Raw genomic sequence first — 15,395 nt, 5'->3', positions numbered from 1 at the left:
ATTTTGTGATTTCAGGCAGATAGTCCTACTGCTACATCTGATTGGTGAAATGTAGTATACAGTTAACACTTTGGTTGATCTGAAAGACCAAAGTAATAGCAATGACCACATTTGACCACATTATGAACTGAACACACATGAGTGTTTCAAGTGCCTACAGAAGTTGAGGGCCCAATGTGCCATCATGGCATGGTTTATATTATGGAGAAATGATCTGTCACACATAGTTTCTTCTCACCTTTAAATGTCATTGAGCATTTTCAAGAATAACTTTAGAAATGCAACTTGGAATTTAAGATTAACAAAATGAATAGATAGGATGAATACTGAAGCAAACGCTTGTTGTGCTTGATGTGGTCCCCTTTGCGGGATCCTACTTGATATACTGTATCATTATATGTGGCCCATGGGTCATCAAGCATTTCTGGAGAACGCGCGCTTTCCCCCCACAGGTTTCCTTGGAAACACATCCAACAACATAAATTAGATTGGTGGTAGCCACAAGGCTAGACAGCTTTTGAAAACAGAAACAACACGGTTAACGAGGAACAACAGCACGTTTGTTGACCAGAAACATCTGTAACGAAGGATAGGCTTCTTGATAGGATGCGTACCCAAGTGGACGTCTGTCTCATCTTCAGATATCTATTTCTTTGCGAGGAAAATCTAATTCTCTAGCTAACGTTAGCTGGCTAACTACTAGCTAACTCTTGCCATTTTGACCTCGGTTCTGGAACGTTGTCTGCCACGGTTGTGATCACATTACCATGTCTGGGACTTCAGGTAGAGCGGTGCTCCCTCAACCTCCAACAAAAACTATTGTTGTCTACAGGAATGGGGATGCTTTCTTTCCTGGACGAAAGTTTGTTATAAATCAACGACAGATGTCAACGTTTGACAGCTTTTTGAGTTATGTCACGCGTGGGGTTGAGGCCCCTTTTGGAGCGGTCCGAAATGTTTACACTCCAAGGGAAGGGCACAAAATCCATGACCTCGTCAACTTGCAGCACGGGGAGAGATATGTTGCAGCTGGAGGAGAGCGTTTCAAAAAGCTTGAGTAGGTACACTGTAATTAGCCGGGAATTAGAAGGCTGATGTTATTGTTAGACAGCCCTTGTTGTTGCTGGTGCAGCCAGCCATAAATAATCATGTTTAATGACTAGCTAAACCAAAATGCATGTAATTTGTAATGTAATCTACTGTTTTTAATTCTAGTTATTACCATATAACAACGAAGAAACCACAGAAAAAGAAGAATGAACAGGTAAGGCCACTAACTATACCCTCATCTTTTTGCCTTTTTAAATGTTTTATCACAAAGCTTTTTGAAAATCATCCATGTGTATGTTTGTTGCAAATGACTAATTAGCCTAATTGCTTTCGACCTTAACTGAACAATGGAACTGATATTTGATACCATACTGGCCCCACCAATTATTTGTCAGTAAAGGAATGCATGTGCACCTCTGAAAGATAGGCCTAGGCTATCAATGTTACATTCACACAATAATTTTACAGGATTGCAAGATTCTTGGTAATAACCATGTAATACAATAACCATTTTTATTTTTGTTGTTTGAAATTACAGATCCGACCTGTAGTTCACAGTAGAATAGTTGTTTCTGCTCGCTGGAGGAAAATAATAAACGAGTCATGCACTATCAAGTGAGTTTGGGTTTTCAAGTGTCCTACAATGATATTGTGCTGTTGCAAACATTATTGTTTGCAATGGGATGTAGGGAATACAAAATAGGCATTAACTCTTTTCACTTGTCTTGTCATTCTATAAATGCCAAAACTAAGTAGGCCGAAATGTTTCTTGTGTCACATAATACTTAAGGAGATGTTATTTATTCTACTTTGTTAGATTCAATTGATTTATGTAGGCTAGTCCTACAACATTTCTGATGTTGAAAATGTCAATGATCATAACCATGTTGAAATCGTAAGCCCATAAAATGGTACTGAGTTTCATGTGTTTTTGTATTTTGTAGTGTTTTTACCAATGGAGATGTGTTGGTTCCTCCAGCTCGGATACTGATACCAAAGTATACTCTCACAAACTGGGAAAGTGTCTTGGCCATGGTGACCGAGAGGGTACATCTGCGCACTGGTGCTGTGTACAGGTAGGAAATAACTAATAATAGCTCTATGTTATAGATCATCATGTTTTTCAATTAAATAAAAAGTCATCCAACTTGTAGCGTTGACCTCATTTATGATTTACATAATCACATAATTAGTGTTGCTTTTCGTACCATTTAAATATTGAAAGGGCACACACTTAATATGTTGTGAAATATGTTATGAATGTATTGTAATGTTTTTAAAATGTATAACTGCCCTAATTTTGCTGGACCCCAGAAAGAGTAGCTGCTGTCTTGGCGATCCATAATAAATACAAATACATGTTAATGATACTTTTTCTTTGATAACTAGACTGTGCACATTAGATGGGACTACTTTACTTGGGCCAGTGGAGCTAGAGAACAACCAGTACTATGTTGCTGTGGGAGCTGAGAAGTTCCGCTTCTTGCCATACTTCCAGTGGGTCCCCAGCAGAGGAATCATCCAGGACAACAGCCATCATGCGTAAGAAAAACAATGTATTCCTCTCCAGAAAAAGAAAGAATTCAAGTTCATGGAAGTTTATGTTCTGTTGGTTTCATTCAGATTATGGTGTTCTTCTTACTAATTAGTAGATTTTCCTTAGAGTCAACAATGACAGTCTCCCAGTCCCTGTTCCCACAAGGAAAGGCAAACATGCAAAAGTAAGTAGGCCTACTGTGCAGCAAAAGTATACTAGTATACACCACATACAGTACATGCTTGTATTAACCTCCCCCCATGAAATCATTAGTTTCAGTCCAGGAGAAGCGAGAAAGAAAGACTTCCACTAAAGAGTTCCATTTGAAAAATATCATGTTTCATCACCCTGAAGTAGGAAACAGCTGTGATCACAGTTTATCCTACAATCATTTTATTTCAAGGACATACTGTACAGTGTGACTGAAAATTGTCTTCACGCTTAGAACAGTGAACAATGTAAACGTTTTCTGTTGCGTACAGCATTTCAATTAACATTTCCAGCATGTGTTGTTCATGAGCCTTGCCGTGTGGGGGAGGCATTGAGTTACCATTGCCTTCCACTTTGATAGGTAACAGAACGAGCCTGGCCGTTTGATCAAGTAACAGCCAGTCTCATAGACTGAACATATTAACCAATGGACCATGCTGACAAAAAATCGGAAAAAATGTAATTCCTCCTGAACCGGGACAATTTGTATGCTGATTAGTAGGCGTTGAAACGCATTGCAGTGATATGAGAAATGCAGAGGGCCCAAGAAGGGCGCCACGTACATACAAACATGTGAAGAAGAAGAGAACATGCACACTCAGCGGACAGTTAGAGATCAGGCTATATGGGGAGATATCTGACAACTGATTTTTCTAACTAAGAAAGGTGACAGTAACAGCATGGCATGTGTAATTTTTTTTCTGCTATAGAAAAGCAAAACAAAATTAAAGATACACTATGCAGAAATTGCTCTGCCATTTCCTGGTTGCAATGTTTTTATAGTTTGCCTAATTTCCGTTTATATGACAAAACAAGCAAGCATAGTGTAGAGAATCATTGTACCATCTAAACCGCTGTGAAATATATTTTCTATAACCACAAATATTGTATTTTAAGCTGTTTGAAGCTGGTGTACAAAACCGACAGTAAAAGACTCAAAAACTAAACTTAAAAATGGAATGCATAGAAATAGCTCACATAGAACAGATCTACCGCTTCTTGGACTTGCTTTCAATGAGAATGACAGATCTAGAAGTCACATTTCTATGTATTTTGTCAGGTCTCCCAAAAGGTCAGGTCAGGTCTCCCATATTGCAGCTTTAACACTTGAATTAATGTCTTGTTTTCAAACTATAATAATGCTTTATCAATGTGATTGAAATGGCAAGAAAAAAAGGTTAGTAACAGCAGAAATGTGAATTGAGTTACCAGAGCTCCTTTTGCCATTTTTGTTTTGGAAACAACATAAGTGGTCCTGCATAATTGTGTCAATTTATGTATTTTTTTATCCCTTTTTCTCCCCAATTGGTAGTTACAGTCTTGTACCATCGCTGCAACTCCCGTACTCGGGATAGGCGAAGGTCGAGATCCATGTGTCCTCCGGAACACGACCCAACCAGGCCGCACTGCTTCTTGACACACTGCTCGCTTAACCTGGAAGCCAGCCACACCAATGTGTCGGAGGAAACACCGTACACCTGGCGACCGTGTCAGCGTGCATGCGCCCGGCCCGCCACAGGAGTTGCTAGAGCGCGATGGACAAGAATATCCCAGGCGGCCAAACCCTCCCGTAATTGTGCGCTGCCTCATGGGTCTCCCAGACGTGACCGGCTGCGACAGCCTGGAATCGAACCCGGATCTGTAGTGACGCCTCAAGCACCCTGCTGTAGTGACGCCTCAAGCACCCTGATGCAGTGCCTTTAGACTGCTGCGCCACTCGGGAGGCCTTGTGTCAGTTTTTCAATGCAGGATGGAATCCACAAAGAGCAGTTTGCACTGTTCATTCCACCAACCAGTGTAATTCTGTTGGTGGAATTATCTGCCATATTTCATTGACCTACACAGAGGGAGCATGTCCTTTTATTATACACCAGAAGGGGGAGGCAGAGACAGCGTTATGTCCTCTCTATCCCTCAGCCAGTGTTGTCACCAGTTACCACAGCCACAAAGTCAAAATTGTCTATTGTAAAATTTCATGAATGCTTTTCGGTTGTCAGTGTGGTTACGGTTAATTTTAAGAAGATACATTTTAGAAATAGGCAGGCTGTGGTAACTAGTGACGACCATCAGCCAGCTCATCCATTATTACTCATTGACTGGAAACGCTACCATACTTTTATGCTCCCTCATCACCTTACCCCTCATGAATTCGTAAATATGATTTGACCAGTTAATGAGGACGTTTCAGAAACAAGATTATTGGCAGAGAAATTGTCCGCTGTAGTTAGATCTGTCAGCTGTTTAGCTTACTGATACACATACGTTTATAGGGTTGTGTTCCTCATTCATTTTGGTTTGACCTCACAAAGCGACAAGCGACCTGATTTGAAATGCCTGTAAAATCTCTGTAACATCCCGTTGTGGGCTGGTGTAAAATGTAACCTTTCTCGGGGTTTTGCAACCTTGCTTTGTGAGCATGGAGCATGGTGTCTGTCTGCACCAGCAGAGCGTCTCGATCATTTAGTACTGTACATGGGCAGCTGGAGCACTGAGTAGTCACTGAAGTCTGCACTGAAGGCTCTGCTTGCAGCATGTGGCATTGACAGTACAGTGTGTCCCCGTTGGCAGCCTAGAGGCTGAGCTAGTTGTCTATGTGTGATGATGACCAGAAAACAGGATTGGTTGGAAAAATGTATTTCCTGCATTTGAGGTCCATTGAGCACAGTAACATAAGTGACGTCACACCGGCGCCAGTAGACTCAGTCACCTGGCCATATGAGAAGAACTCAGCGGACTACTCAGGGAGAGAGGAGCTAGAGTGCTCCCCTGACATCATCAGGTGACATCATCACCCCTTTCCAACTGTATCGTTCCCATCCAATGTGACCTGATTCAGAGGAAGTGGTGATGCCCAGCGGGAAGCGTTACACCCTAGTCGCCTGCTGTTAATCTGTCTTCCCACAGAGGACCAGGCACTGGGAGTGGCTCTGGCTCTGATCCTATACAGTGGTTGGAGGTTGGCTGCTGCTGGCTCTCTCTCATGCCGGCACCCGCTATCATATCGTACTGTCCTCCCGTTGACTCCTCCACTCTGCTTCTTGAGAGGGCCAGAGATTACACGCTAGCCGCCCTCTTGGGTCCTACTCAACATTGATTCCACACGACTCAGGTCTCGGCGGGGCTCGATAGACACTGTCGCCCCACAGGACATAGCAGATGTGTAATGCCAGCGGAAAAAGAAGCAGCAGCAATGACTTCAGCAGCTTTTTACATTGTTGAATTTTGCAGTTGTACTGTACTGTACTCCAAGAGCTCTTAACTGCACTGGAGTGCCCATCCTCTCTCTCCTTGAGAAGGGCTCTTTTTCTGCTGATTTAAAGATTTGGCATTTTTCTCCACAAGGCTTTAAAGATAAAAGTGTTTACCTTTTTTTATATTTCAGATGGGTTGTAAGATTTGGTTGTGGTCTTTTCAATACAAGCTACAGTACATCACTCTTTGAACTTTCCTTAACTGAATATCCCAGGCAAACTGCAGTCTTTTCATGTTGTTTTATTTTTGTCTCTAGCCCACCAACAGCTGTATAAATTCAAAACAACATCAACACAAACTTGGCCTTTGCATTAAAGAAAGCAAACAAGTAGAAACAACACAGCCTCGCTATTCCCCAAACCACATGTTAACGGGAGCCCAATGAAGGGAGGGAAGGAGGGAAGGAAGGAGGGAGGGAAGGAAGGAGTGAGGGGCCAAGGGAGTGGGCTGTGAAGGGCAGGGGCTGAGTGGGTACCACTCACAGGGATGGAGGGAGGGATGGAAGGAGTGAGGGGCTGAGTGGGTACCACTCACAGGGAGGGAGGGATGGAAGGAGTGAGGGGCCGAGTGGGTACCACTCACAGGGATGGAGGGATGGAAGGAGTGAGGGGCCGAGTGGGTACCACTCACAGGGATGGAGGGAGGGATGGAAGGAGTGAGGGGCCGAGTGGGTACCACTCACAGGGATGGAGGGAGGGATGGAAGGAGTGAGGGGCCGAGTGGGTACCACTCACAGGGAGGGAGGGATGGAAGGAGTGAGGGGCCGAGTGGGTACCACTCACAGGGATGGAGGGAGGGATGGAAGGAGTGAGGGGCCGAGTGGGTACCACTCACAGGGATGGAGGGAGGGGCTGAGTGGGTACCACTCACAGGGAGGGAGGGATGGAAGGAGTGAGGGGCCGAGTGGGTACCACTCACAGGGATGGAGGGATGGATGGAGTGAGGGGCTGAGTGGGTACCAGCAAACACCGTTGCCCAGAGTGTGTTCTTGTGTGGAAGCTTGAGCTCAGTACACTGGCCCTCCAACCAGCCTTGGGATCGAGGCTGAACAAAAACAAATCTGAAAAAATGATGTCTGCTCTTCCTTTTCCTCTCAGAGGGAGACAGAGCTCACCTTGCTACCTACAAAGAGTCTGAGCAGCCTACTGTCTCAAGCATCACTCTGAACTCAGCTTCCCACTCACACCCCCCCCTCTCTCTCCTCTGTCTCTCTCCCTCCCCCCGTACTTCCCTCTCCTCTCCCACCCAGCTCCCCAGCCCTTTTTTTAATCAATAACCGTCTGCCGTCTTCTCTAAGAATAAGTTATTCCCTGCAACTCCCTTTCCCTTTAAGCTTGTTGGGATTTTCATTGTTTGATCTGGCTTGATAAATAAGATGAATGCCGTTAGAAATTCATGGCTGCCCTGTTTCATCAATAAATTATTAGTTTGCTGTGCTCCCCAGTGATTGATAGGTTCTGCATGGGATGTATTGGAACCAAATGAATTCAATACAGTGGGAGTCACTGGGGAGCCACAAAGCATATCAGCTCATGAAACATTGAGGTCAATGGAAAATGTAAAAAACAAAGAGGGGAAGAAAGGAAAGGGGTACACGTTTTGTACTAAAGCACATTAGACGTGTAACACAACATGTTTTAGTCTTTGAAAATAACAAGAAATAGATACATCTCAGTGAGAAAATAAACTTCTGTGGGCTTCGGTTCAGATTCGATCCATGGTCTTTGCTTTGTGTAGTTTGCTCACACAGGCTCTGGAGATGACCTTGAGCACACAGCCAGGGGCCATCCCAAGAACGCCACAGAGTCTTACTTCTACGCCAAGCCAGAGAAAGAGAGAGAGACAGCCAAACAACAGAGGCAGGTGTCCAGACTCCCACTTCTTTACACAACGGGCGGTAAGTAGAGCATTTCCTATAGAAATGTCTTCCAATGTTTCATGTGTGTACCACTGTTTCGCTACGCTCCCCTTCTCTGTTCCTCGCTCTCTGTGATATCAATTGAACCTGTTGTTTTTGTTGAAGGGAAGATTTTCTTAGCACTCGGCGTGTGCATGTGTATATACAGAGAAAGCAGAGGCATGTGGAAGTGTGAATAGCTTTCTTTGAATTCCCAACCTGCTCTCCAAAATCGACTTCGTACATCAGGGGAACAGAACAGGTTTTCAGCCTTAGGAAGAATGTAACTCTTTACGCTGTGAATATTAAACCGTACAAAACTTCAAACACCATCCAGTGCGCTAAATCATAGATTCATTCAATCAGGCCATTTTGTTGAAAATGTATCCAGAAAAGCCTTGCTAACTAGGCTAGGAAAACAAAATGCTTCATATTTTCTCTTGATGGGGGAATCAAAACAATCATAAGTTATTCATCACAATAATATAGCGGAGAGATCATAAAGCTGACAAAATCCTCTGTTAGATTGATGGTATTTAGCATTGCGGCAATTACACAGTTTGATTGTGATACGTAAGCTATACGATACATAGTAATTGCACCAGTGGCCTTAGACGCTCAACTGTTCAATAGTTATTATGCCGGTGTCTCTTTACAGTGTCCGGACCAGAGATATACCATGACATCATACAATGAGTAATTGCCACCGTTTTAGCATCCTGCCATCATTTCACATCACACATTACAGCTGAGCCAGCAGTATCCTATGTGATGGAGTTGAATTTCCTTTCCTCCAATCACGTTGGGTCGGCGCATTAGCGCCTGACTGGCTGTCTACATCCCCTGCAGACCTGGTTATGAGAGAGCTCCTCTCACAAGTCTCTGGCCACTTTTTGGACACTTGATCATCCCCTGGGGGCAAGAACCCTCCTCCTCATTAACTCATTACTAATGGTTGAAAAAAATCCATAGGCTTCCTCTTAACTACATCAATCTGGCCTCACACACAAAAGCATGCATGCATGCAAACACACACATACATCACTCTTACCGCACAGGGACAATCAGGACCTATCAAGCAGTGGCTCGGAGCACTGTTGGCAAGCTTTCGCTGTCAATCGCAAGAGAGGAGGCAAAGCTTTCGGCAGCAGATTTTCATCACTGGCTTTTCTTCTGAACTTGATATGGAAGGATTGATCCGTGCTGCACTCTGTGAAATCGAACACCGTCACACCGTGCAACATGCTTCAATTTGGTGACGTCCTACTGTAGCTGGTGGCAAAGTCCAACCTTTTGTTTCATTATTTGCTCACAAATGAACAGAGTGATTGTCTACGACGAACAAACAGTTACTGAACAAAGTTCAAATGGCTCTTGGTCCATATGTTATTTTAAACACAGACACAATTCTATTTATTTACTACCAAAGGACAGTGTGGTGTGCATTACTCAAATGCATCTAGAGTCACTGTCAGAAACTACTGTAGGAACATATCCTCACGCAGGGAGGACAAACTTGTAGCGGAGAAGTCTTGGCTTACCCTTGGCTTGCACTCTAAATAAATTGTTTGACATGATCACTTCTGATGTGAAGGAGAAATGGGAAAGAGAAGGAGAAAGAGAAGAGGTAATTGTGATCAATCACTTTTCTTAGAAGGCAGTGTGTTCCGTGCGAAAGACAAAAGAAGTGAAACTGTGGGAGCAGCTGAGGTCCAGGAAGATGGTAGAGTGACGGTGGACCTGCCAATTGACCAGGTAAAAACCAACCTTCATGATCTGCAATACCTGTAGTATATGGGCATGAAACTTATGCAATGACTGCCCAAAGTGGTTGTGCTGTAGCCTGGGGTCAGATCTGTTGTTGCTGTCTTGGTCAAAACTCATATGGTCAAACAGACAGATCTGAGACAAGGCTAGTTGTAACTGACCATCAACAGACGACAAAACCAGTAATACAGATGTATCGGGCAACTGTGTGTTGAGCGGTAATTAGCTAAGAGAGGGTTCCCCTTCCTTTCCCTGCCCAGGTTGAGGCCAAGGTAGTCCAGGAGGAAGAGCAGTATGTCCGGAGGAATTCCAGGCCGGCCGGTGAAACCCAGAGTCCCTACAAAGCCTTCCTCCAAGGCTCTGATGCATCCAGGAAGGTCAGTGGACTGGACTGCCACATGGACAGTGCATGGCATTTTGGAATGAAGGGAATAAATTAATTAATTCATAAATTAATGCATGGAATTGAAGAGGCGACCCCGGGATGCTGGCCTTCTAGGCAGAGTTGCAAAGAAAAAGCCATATCTCAGACTGGCCAATAAAAAGAAAAGATTAAAATGGGCAAAAGAACACAGACACTGGACAGAGGAACTCTGCCTAGAAAGCCAGCATCCCGGAGTTGCCTCTTCACTGTTGACGTTGAGACTGGTGTTGAGACTGACGTTGAGACTGTTTCTCAAACTAGACACTCTAATGTACTTGTCCTCTTGCTCAGTTGTGCACCGGGGCCTCCCACTCCTCTTTCTATTATGGTTAGAGACAGTTTGCGCTCTTCTGTAAAGGGAGTAGTACACAGCGCTGTACGAGATCTTCATTTTCTTGGCAATTTCTCTCATGGAATAGCCTTCATTTCTCAGAACAAGAATAGACTGACAAGTTTCAGAAGAAAGAGTCTCTGTTTCTGGCCATTTTGAGCCTGTAATCGAACCCACAAATGCTGATGCTCCAGATACTCAGCTAGTCTAGCTATACTTAGCTAGTCTGCTTATTTGATCAGAACAACAGTTTTCAGCTGTGCTAACATAATTGAAAAAGGGTTTTCTAATGATCAATTAGCCTTTTAAAATGATACACTTGGATTAGCTAGCACAACGTGCCGTTGGAACACAGTAGTGAGTGATGGTTGCTGATTTTGGGCCTCTGTACACCCATGTAGATATTCCATAAAAAATCTGCGGTTTCCAGCTACAATAGTCATTTACAACATTAGCACTGTATTTCTGATCAATTTGATGTTGTTTTAATGGACCAAAAATGTGCTTTTCTCTCAGAAACAAGGACATTTCCAAGTGACCCCAAACTTTTGAATGGTAGTGTTGATACGGGTTTAACAAGAGTTTTCTCTGTGTGTGTGTGTGTGTGTGTGTGTGTGTGTGTGTGTGTGTGTGTGTGTGTGTGTGTGTGGTGTGTGTGTGTGTGTGTGTGTGTGTGTGTGTGTGTGTGTGTGTGTGTGTGTGTGTTCCAGGCCTCGGCACCCTCGTCTGGTCGTGGGGAGTCAGGTAGAGGCACTGGTCTGACCAGCTCCAGAGACGGAGGACTAAAGTCACCTCTGGAACCTGAGCCACAGGTACACACACACACACACTGAGCTTATCTCCTGCTAGCAGAATGAACAGAGTGATGCCTACTAGACTGGGGAAATGCAGCGTTGGCCCATCTTCAATCAATCAATCAAGTTTATTTTATATAGCCCTTCGTACATCAGCTAATATCTCGGAGTGCTGTACAGAAACCCAGCCTAAAATCTTCTTATATAACTTGTGTTAGATCCTTGTCCCTGGCATATTCTAGTTATTATGTAGGTCATAAACAACAGTTAGAGCGCTGTGTATACAGATGTTTCTGCATGGATGTGTGGTTTAGTGTCACACGGTATATCGGTACCACGGTAATATCACGGTACCAAAACATTATGATACCAACATTTTTAAATGCCGTAGTACCGTTTCATATGATACAACCAACTTTTTCATCCCTACCGATTGAAAGAACCTGCTGGCGCCTGTTAGAACATGTTTTATAAAGTCTTGTTTATAGATTCAATAGAATTGAAGCAACAGCCACTAGTCTGTTGTATGAGCAGGTCTAATAATATCCACTTCACTTTCATGCGCACATCACGTGGCAACTGTAATCAACCAGCCCTCACTCACCTGCTTCCCTCAGCATCCCCTACCAGCCCTCACTCACCTGCTTTCCTCATCATCCCCTACCAGTCCTCACTCACCTGCTTCCCTCATCATCCCCTACCAGCCCTCACTCACCTGCTTTCCTCATCATCCCCTACCAGCCCTCACTCACCTGCTTCCCTCAGCATCCCCTACCAGCCCTCACTCACCTGCTTCTGTAAGCATCCCCTCAGAGAGGTTAAAACATGACCTATATTACCTGAGAGGCCTTCTTTTCTTTCTATCGGGAGTCGCACGCATTTGATATAATTTCACAAACCATGTCGCAGGCTGTTTAAAACTAATCCTGGGTCACTAATTATTGGTTGATAACGAACAACGTTGTTCAGTCATGTTACCTAGCTAGCTAACAACCTGGTAACTTGACAGTAGGTTTAGGCACATTTGATTTATACAGGAAGAAAGGAAAAGGGTCTGCTACTCATGAGATGTGCTTCAAAAGGTAGGATTCATATAGGCCTAATGGAAGCCTAAACTATATCAAAAATCTATTTCTTTCTGCTGCTCCTTCAATTCTGTTTGGTGCCCAACATTTTAAAAGTAGGGAGCAGTGTTTGTGTTTGTGGAAGAGAGAGATTGGTGTGTTTTCATGAGAGTGAGGGAAACAGTGTGTCAATGTTAACTGAAGAGTAAAGGTTTCATGCAGTGTTTTCCCCTTAATGACAATGATATGCAGATCATTATGCATGTATATTCATCCTTCCAATCCTCCAGCCAAATTTTCCTTAGGGAGTTTTTTAGTCGTTCAGTTTTTATTGTTATTCTTTAGTTTTTTATCCTCTGATGCTTGTTGTGTACTAAATATTTCAGTTTTTATTTTCATTGTTTTTATTAGTTTTTTCCCTATGATTTACATTGTGTTGCATTCCATGTCTGAAATGTGCTGTATAAATAAAGCTTGATTTGATTTGAAATCACAGGTAGGCCTTTTCAAATATGAGAAAATCAGCCATTCTATGCAGTATTCTGTTATACACTGAACAGTGTGAAGTTGAATTAAATGTGTTGTATTGAGTAGAAGTATGAATTTCAGTGACAGGTTTTTGTAGAGTGTTTAGAAAACGTGAGCAAGCGTCCGGGGAACAGGGCGAACAGGATGCTAGGCCACAACAACAAAAAATGCCCATGGTATTGCGATACTACTCGGTATCGTGATACTTGGCCTGGTATCGTATTGTTTCTAGAAATTGTACTGATTTTAATACACGCATTCTGGTCTTATAATCTTTAAAGGAATTAAAATGGGGAGCCTCATAACAGTGATGAACGTACACAATACTTGGGCGATATTACTATTCCATGCAATTGCATTCAGCTCTGGAAATGAGAAGATATTGAGTCTTATTTAGGCAATCAATAACAGTGAACATTTTGTTTAATGAAAACGATAATTTCAGCCTATCGTAATCACACTTTAGAGAGATGTTTTGGTGTGATGATGATTCTTGCAGTGGTATGCACTTTTGTAATAAAGATATTCTTATCAAAATCATTATTGACTTCGGGGGAGTTATTACCCTGTTAAGGACCCTGTTAAAGATCACTAGCTTTGTTCATTACTTATCGCATTTACTCATGAATGAATATTGCTGAATCAGAATGGTTATAGATTCCGGGAATGACCATTAGATAATGGGGAATAATGATATCTGGACTCAGCTAATTTGTAGAGTTATCTCACCACCACTCCACCAAACAATGTTTGACTTGACTTGCTGCAGCTGACAAGAAGTCAGTCTAATTGGGGTATTTACACTTCTGTCCAAAATTCAATAGATACATCTACAGTGAGTGGTTTGAAATAGGGTTGGATGAAATGAACTATAGCAGTAAAAAAATATACTTTATTTTATTAGTGTTAGCACAGGGAATTGCTGCTTTAAAAGCAAGGTTTGACTTCATGAAGTTTATTGTCGTAATTAGAGAAAACCCGAGCATATTAATGTCACCCCTGGTGAATATATTTAATGTGTTTTGTAGCTACATTTTATGGGCTGAGATTTTTATTGGAGATTATAATATCAATATTATTTATGGAAGCTTTGATAGCAGGTCAAACTCAGAGCTGATATTCTGGCCAAACAACATATTAATATTACTTACTTCTCTCCCTTTCTCTCTTCCAGTCTCCTTATGAAGATAAGCAGAGTGTTTCAGTCTGTCCTGCTTCTTCATCATCTAGTATGAATGATAATAAAACACTATGGCTATGACTCATAGTTGAGCTGAGTTTGAAATAGATTACATCCCAGTCTGGCCACGCTTGTGAAATACCTCTCATGCCATATATATTGATGACCAAATTCAATTACATGATTGCATTCTCAGCCAAAACCTCTTCCCCCTCAGTTTAAATGATTCATTGCATTGGATTTGAATAGTGAATAGTTACAGTGGCAAGGTAGAGGTAATATTTGAAGGACCTCCGCTAGACAACATAAAGAGTTATTAGAATCAGCATGTTTGTCTGTCTGCCAAATGGTGACACACAATGTCTCCTGGGCATGACAACAGACTTCTGCAATAGGCTGATGCGAAGGCCAGAACAGGGCAACCATCTTCTTTTTATTTTTTTTATTTAACCTTTATTTAACTAGGCAAATCAGTTAAGAACAAATTCTTATTTACAATGACGGCCTAACTACTAAAGTAGTTTGTTCATGTTTGCGAGCTTGAGCCGATCACAGACTGAGCCGACTGACTGATCTACAAATAATAACGAGCAGTTATTTAGAATCCAAGGTGATTTGTAGATCAGTCATTGTGCAGACGCCGACTGCAATGAAGTCGATCTCAAACATGATCATTGCATTAAATTGACATGAGTTGTTTCCTGATGGGTCTTTTGGAACACCTTCAGTTGAACATACTGTCGAATGTGTTCTCCTTATTTATATACAGTTTTCCTTTAGCCTAGGAACAATGTAGAAATGGTTATGGTTCGCTGAATGTTCATGCATGTTGAACAAAGGTAGAGTTGAATGAGCTGGTGTAATTGTCTGTTTTTAACAATCGTTTGTTTTGATTTAATGATATTGGCTGATTTATCAGCCGGTCAGCTAAGCATTCTTTCTTAATTAATATTGTTAGAAATGCCAATAGGACTAGGCATGTTTTATCAGTCGTCTTCCTCTTAAGAATTTTGTGATAAGAAATCAAATAGTTATTGATCTTGCCATCGACCTCCACTATTCTTTACCAATGCAATTCCTTTTCATTTGTCTTGTCCTGTTTTCCTGCCTACTATTCCCCTAGCTTCTTAGGTTCGCTATTTGTAAAGCTCCTCCCATGCAAGGTCAACTATAATCAACCCCAGACAATGTCACTGGCTTCTGCAGCAACCAGGGTATTCCTTTGGGGCTCTTAGGGCCCGCTGCATTCTACCATTCAATTACTGTTCATTAGACAGTGTACAGCCATTAATCAAACTGAGATGTTCTGCTATTCTTCAAAGGGCCATTGAACCAGGGAGGAAAAACACTGGCTGTTTATC

At 42.4% G+C, this 15,395-nt stretch overlaps 1 protein-coding gene across 1 annotated transcript in view; it reads left to right on the top strand.

Annotated features, from left to right (window-relative positions):
* Positions 1–488: 488 nt before the first annotated feature.
* The window catches only part of LOC129811410 (doublecortin domain-containing protein 2-like), an 84,204-nt gene continuing 69,297 nt past the window's right edge, over positions 489–15,395 (top strand). The window contains exons 1-10 of the mRNA XM_055862693.1: positions 489–1,057; positions 1,216–1,264; positions 1,589–1,665; positions 1,995–2,126; positions 2,440–2,592; positions 2,714–2,771; positions 7,787–7,946; positions 9,601–9,701; positions 9,974–10,090; positions 11,179–11,280. Of these exons, the coding sequence (XP_055718668.1) occupies positions 768–1,057; positions 1,216–1,264; positions 1,589–1,665; positions 1,995–2,126; positions 2,440–2,592; positions 2,714–2,771; positions 7,787–7,946; positions 9,601–9,701; positions 9,974–10,090; positions 11,179–11,280 (1,239 nt within the window). The 5' untranslated portion in view covers positions 489–767. The remainder of the gene's footprint in view (positions 1,058–1,215; positions 1,265–1,588; positions 1,666–1,994; positions 2,127–2,439; positions 2,593–2,713; positions 2,772–7,786; positions 7,947–9,600; positions 9,702–9,973; positions 10,091–11,178; positions 11,281–15,395) is intronic.

This window comes from Salvelinus fontinalis, chromosome 15 (genome assembly GCF_029448725.1).
Source record: "Salvelinus fontinalis isolate EN_2023a chromosome 15, ASM2944872v1, whole genome shotgun sequence".
Taxonomy (NCBI): domain Eukaryota; kingdom Metazoa; phylum Chordata; class Actinopteri; order Salmoniformes; family Salmonidae; genus Salvelinus; species Salvelinus fontinalis.
This window is presented reverse-complemented; position numbering and strand designations above follow the sequence as displayed.